Here is a 5,881-nt window from a genome sequence, read left to right on the forward strand (position 1 = left end):
TTTTATGGACATGATACATGCCTCATTTGAACGAAATTTGTCTCCTTCTTTTAGCCGTGCATCTGTTTTGAGTGTAAGGATCATAGAAAATATCTGTCGATGGTTCATCCCCATCAAAGTTCAAGTTCCTCATGTGCGCTGGAGGCATTTCCACTTGATCTGGTGGCACAACAACGTCTGGTTCGTCTTCACTTTCCTCGTTGACCAAGTTATCAACTTCTATTTCCGGTGCTTCTTCTTCTTCATCTACAACGTCGACCTTTGCTTGCTCGTCTTCAAGTGCATCAATGACTTGTGACTCAACCAATTGTGTGGGTTGAAATTCTGGTAGAGTAACATACAGTTCTATATAGTCGTAACCAGAATACTCATGATTGGCGAACATATTCTGCACGTCTTCATCATCTTTGATCTCAACTTGGATAAACATGACCGGGTTGTCCCCACGAAGAAATCGATATTGGTAAAAATTTTGGAATACACCACCCAGTGCAAGCTTCGTCTCTAATCTCTCTTTGAAGTAACTGAAATTTTCTTTTCTGCTTAAACAAAATCGTGTAACCTTAGTGTTTCTAAACAGAAAACCAACTTCTTCGTTGTCATATGTCTCGCCAAAAACATGAGCTTTGATAATGTATTGTGGAGGGGCCATTGTTGAGTGTGTAGTCATATGTGTAATGAGATGTGTAATGAGTTGTGTTATTTTTCACATTAGAGGCTTCCTTTATGTAGACGAACATTGGGTGAAGTCAATTAGGGTTTATGAATGCGAATACTGAGTTGTGCATATTGTACAATCACATGCAAATAAAGTTGATGGAAAATGAATGCCTGTATCGTCACAGACGCACTGAGTTGATTTGAGGTATGCATGACACTGCTGCACAGTCGACTTGACCAGACACATCCATACTGAGTTGTGCATACTGTACAATCACATGCGAATAAAATTGATGGAAAATGAATGCCTGTATCGTCACAGACTTACTGAGTTGATTTGAGGTATGCATGACACTGCTGCACAGTCGACTTGACCAGACACAGCCACACTGAGTTGTGCATACTGTACAATCACATGCGAATAAAGTTGATGGAAAATGAATGCATGTATCATCACATACGTGCACAATTGAGTTACGCATACTGTGCACTAATTATTTGCGGTGAAACAGCAACAAGAAACCCTAAATCCTAAACCCTAAAATTAAAAAAAAAATATAAAAAAAATAAAAGTCCATGTTGGCGCCACCCCAGGTGGCGCATTAGTGAAAAAATTAGCAGGAAGGCGCCACCCTAGGTGGCGCATATGTACAACTATTTTTTTTGCCCTAATTTTATTAGTTGGTCCCCACACGCAAAACCCTAATTTGGCCCACTCTTATGCGTGCATGTGATCTACCTGCAACAAAACACTGTATGCATGCATGCCTAGTCAATTCGGCACAGAACACGGGATGCAAGCACGTCTAGTCTATTCTGTACAGAACACATAATCCATGCACGCCTAGTCTATTCTTCCCAGAACACAGAATGCATGTGAACCCATCTTTATTACTTTGAGATCTGTATCACATGCATGCTCGCCACTTGGCTGTCATGCACTAAACATCAGCAACAACCATCCCCTCTATAAATACTCTCATAGAATACTCTCTTTTCATCAACATTTCATCTGTTATCTTCACAAACACTTATCATTTTCAAATCGGCAGAAAAGTTTCAGAGTTCTTGAAAATGGCTCAACTTCTTACCATGGGTGAAACCCACAGAGGAACTAAAGCGAACTTGGCAACATATGTAAGTTCATACTTATTTATTTCTAAACATCTATACTTATATGATATCCAGTTTAATCTATTTATTCGTGGTTTTTAGGATGTTGACCGATTCCGTACACGTTCTCACGCCTATGTTGAACCTGACGAGAGGATTATTCCGAATCTACAAGCATGTGGCTTCGGACATGTCATAAAAATGCACAAAAACAACATCGACAGAAAATTTATCCTTGCGTTACAAGAGCGATGGAGGCCTGAAACCCACACGTTTCATCTTCCAATAGGTGAGTGTACGATTACTCTAGAGGATGTTTATATGTTGCTTGGTCTGCCCATTGATGGAAAGGCTGTTAATGGATCTGTTCAACATGCTAATTCACTATGTGAGAGAGTGTTGGGAAGAGATCTAGTTGTGCCTACTCAAGGTTCAAGAGACCAGGGTATCAGTCTGGCCTCCCTTAAATCTTATTATGATGAACTCATATTGAGCGACAACTCTACCGAGGACTATGTTTGGTTAATGACTAAGGTCTATATCATGCTAATGTTTGGTAACCTTTTATTCCCAGAGTCGACAGGTAACACTGTCAACTTCTTTTATTTAAGTAAATTTGATAGTATTAGCAAGATTAGGAAATATAGTTGGGGGTCTGCCGTTTTGGCGATGTTATACCAATCGCTTCGTAAGAACGCGGTTGCCGACAAGTGCACCTTCTATGGATGTGTGTTCCTCCTACAAGTATGGGGTTGGTGGAGACTGCCTACGCTATCCCCTGCAGGCAGGAACAACTACACGTTCCCTTATGCAACAAGGTACGTCTTTTTCAACGCTATCCCTTGAATGCTAACTCTCTTTTACATAAAAATCTGAAATAACATGTTTGCTCTTTTTTTTAGGTTCTGTGGTCCTAAATTGAATTACAGTAAGAATCCGAGGGGGAGTGCTATTTTTTATCGGCAACTATTGGATCACCTCCGAGCTGAAGATGTATTACCACTAAACTTTTATATGATCATATAGATGTATTACAATCCATCATCTTTTTTAATAATATATTATTCTTTTCTCCTATGCAGTTTAATTGGAGACCATACTTGATGCTAGACCAAGAGCCCAACGAGAGTGACCAAGAAGTTTGGACTGCAGTGACACCTATAATAAGGTTCAACATCGTGGAGATGCACCAATCTGATCGTGTGAGACTCCAGTTTGGCATGCATCAACCAATCCCGGATCCCCCCACTGATATGGGTCGTTGGCATCTTAGAAGAGTTAATCACCAATGGGATCACGCAGATTATCAGTCATTCGCACCTGAACTTTGTGAGATGTGGAAGCAGCGTCGCCACCGTCTACTATAATTCCCTGTTGCCCAACTCCCCATGTATCCAACCGCAGACTACGTGAATTGGTATAGAACAGTCACAACCCCCGATATGTATGTGTCCGACCCCTACTACCTACACAACCCCCGCCAACAACAATACAACCAACAACCACCCCAACAACGTCAACAACGCCAACAACGCCAACAATGCCAAACCTCCGAACAACCTTACCATGAAGAATATCAAACAACACCAACGCCCTACCAAAGTCAACCCATCCAACAACAATCATGGGGCTGCACCCAACAACTCCATGACACCGACCCCTCCACTAGGCTACCCATCCAACAACAATCATGGGGCTTCACCCAACAACACAACGACGTCGGCCCCTCCACCTCCACTAGGCAACCCATCCAACAACAATCATGGAGCTTCACCCAACAACACGACGACGCCGGCCCCTCCAACTCCAATAGGCAACTCAGCCTCGACATGGGTCTAGATGACGAATACGACCCAAACGAGCAAATGATCACTCAATCGTCACAATACCAACAATATGGCTACTCCACACCCCAACAATCACAACACCAACAATATGGCTACACCACACCCCAACAAACAATGCCTTTTTTCCAAGTCCAATCAAGCGCTGGGTTTTACCAACCATATGACGCAACTCCACCGCCAAGACCAATCTTTGAGGGCATGGGGACCCGACTATTTGACAGCAGGATACAAGACTACATGTCCAACGAGCGCATGGAGGGGCTAATCCGAGGCCCACCTACCCAGACACAACAAGAACAACCAAGGAATAGGGGGGTCGTGGAGAAGTGGGTCGTCGAGAGAACCTTCCAACCGGATTCGAACAATTCCAGATTGCGGAACTGGTGGTCAGAGGGTTCATGGTCCGAGGGGTCATGAATAACATAATATCCATGTTTTAAAAATATTCTCTTTTTTTTCGTATTTGTAATGTTTGTCCCGTACTTCCTGTATTTGTAATGTTTTTTCTGTATTTCTCGTATTTGTAATGTTTCTTCCCTATTTATATCATTAAACACTACCTGTCTAATTATTTATTTAATCGTTTTTTAATTATGTTAAAACAATTTTAAAAAAATCAAAAACAAAATAAAAGTCCATGTTAAAACAAGAAAAAAAAACAAAAAAAAACACCAACAAGCATGCGCCACCCCAGGTGGCTTGAAAGTTGAAATTGTAAGTTGGCGCCACCCCAGGTGGCGCATATGTTGTAGGGATTTGTTAGTTGGCGCCACCGGAGGTGGCTCCTACGTGGAGACCACCTCACAAACCTGGTCATACAGGTAATTTTCTCGAAAACCTGGTTTTTGGTGTAATTTTTTTTTTAAACCTGGTTATTTGGATTTTTTTCGTGTTTTGTCACCGAATTAGGATTATATATTCACTTACACATGTAGAAGTCACAAACTATTCATTATATTAGATAAAATGTTAGAATTTTGTGTCACAAATTTAATATTTAAGGTGTTAGGATCATTGTTTAATTAATTAAGATTTAAAGGGGTCTAATTAATATAAAGTCAATGTTAAAAATATAAATGTCATGAAAGATAAGGTTATTGTATAAATATCATAAATTAACATTTAATTTGATGAGGGGTCAAATTAAAATATTGAAAATTGAGTAATAGCCCTAGAATTATCTATATGACTTATGATCTTCATTTGTAGAGTAATTGAAAAAACATGATTTATTAGGATTCTCTCTTCATTCCCATCAAAAGAGTTTTAAGAAACTCTAAGGAGCTCTGTAAATCGGAAGATCACATACCCGCGAATCTTCAGCGATTTCAATGGAAAATTCAGGTACGCTTCCGCTTTCTTTCTCTAGTTGAATGCTAGTATGGGTTTAAAGGATGTGAGTTGATGGATTATCGACTTATAGGGATTACTTTAGAGATATGTTCTTGATTTTTCAAATGTAATAAGAATAATGGGTGTTTGGATGATTTCGATAGTGGTCGAAACGGTGTCGTTAGTTTTGAAAAAAATAACAATAAAGGTTGAGTAGAAAATGTAAAGGTATTGACTGAAAAATGCAAAAGAGATTGAAGAAAATATAAATGAAATACTTGACATTAATTGAAAGTTGGTGATTCAAACATACATTGCACTTTTTAAACTCATTTATCTTTTTGTTGGGTACTTTGAGTATGCGTAAGTTTATAAGTTAGTTTGAACACACTTAAATCTAATTACGAAGCTTTTATTTATAATACAAGTTGATAACTGATTTATGGCGCCCTTTCTCTCTTAGTGCACCATGTATCCTCTAACTTGACTCAACTGCTTCTACACGTTTTATGCTTCTGGATACAGCAACGATCGATGATTATCACACCACATTCGCTAGTGGTAACCGCCCCAATCTGAGTATCTGCCTATATGGATCTGTACTCTATCGATTAGTAATTTTTTATTTCAAAAATATTCTAAGTCCACATATTTTCTTAGGCAAGGTGTCGACTCCATATTTCACGTCTTTCTTTATCGATTATGACTATTCTCCTGAAGATGGCTCTTCACGTGTCAATTGACTTTAACTGGATTTTTTGACTCTGTCGAAAATCTCAACTAATAAGACCACTATCAGCAAAATATCTATTTTATTTTAATTAACAATTATCTTTTGAGACACAAATTTTTATTATTAGATGTTCACGTTTTTATTTTTTTTCTCCATCTCACAAACTCTTTTTTTCTTTTTTTTATATAATTATTTA

At 39.0% G+C, this 5,881-nt stretch overlaps 1 protein-coding gene across 1 annotated transcript; it reads left to right on the forward strand.

Moving 5' to 3' along the window:
* Positions 1–1,734: 1,734 nt before the first annotated feature.
* Positions 1,735–3,140, forward strand: LOC131649956 (protein MAIN-LIKE 2-like). Its single transcript, XM_058919698.1, has 4 exons — positions 1,735–1,797; positions 1,876–2,591; positions 2,676–2,766; positions 2,856–3,140. The coding sequence occupies exons 1-4, from the start codon at positions 1,735–1,737 to the stop codon at positions 3,138–3,140; spliced, it is 1,155 nt and encodes a 384-aa protein (XP_058775681.1).
* The last annotated feature ends 2,741 nt before the right edge of the window (positions 3,141–5,881 follow it).

The sequence above is a fragment of the Vicia villosa genome, linkage group LG2 (genome assembly GCF_029867415.1).
Source record: "Vicia villosa cultivar HV-30 ecotype Madison, WI linkage group LG2, Vvil1.0, whole genome shotgun sequence".
Classification (NCBI taxonomy): domain Eukaryota; kingdom Viridiplantae; phylum Streptophyta; class Magnoliopsida; order Fabales; family Fabaceae; genus Vicia; species Vicia villosa.

Coding starts and splice junctions, on each gene's coding strand:
- LOC131649956 (XM_058919698.1), top strand. CDS start 1,735: ATGGCTCAACTTCTTACCATGGGTGAAACCCACAGAGGAACTAAAGCG. Junction 2,592..2,675: donor ACGTTCCCTTATGCAACAAG/GTACGTCTTTTT, acceptor TCTTTTTTTTAG/GTTCTGTGGTCCTAAATTGA. Junction 2,767..2,855: donor ATCACCTCCGAGCTGAAGAT/GTATTACCACTA, acceptor TCTCCTATGCAG/TTTAATTGGAGACCATACTT.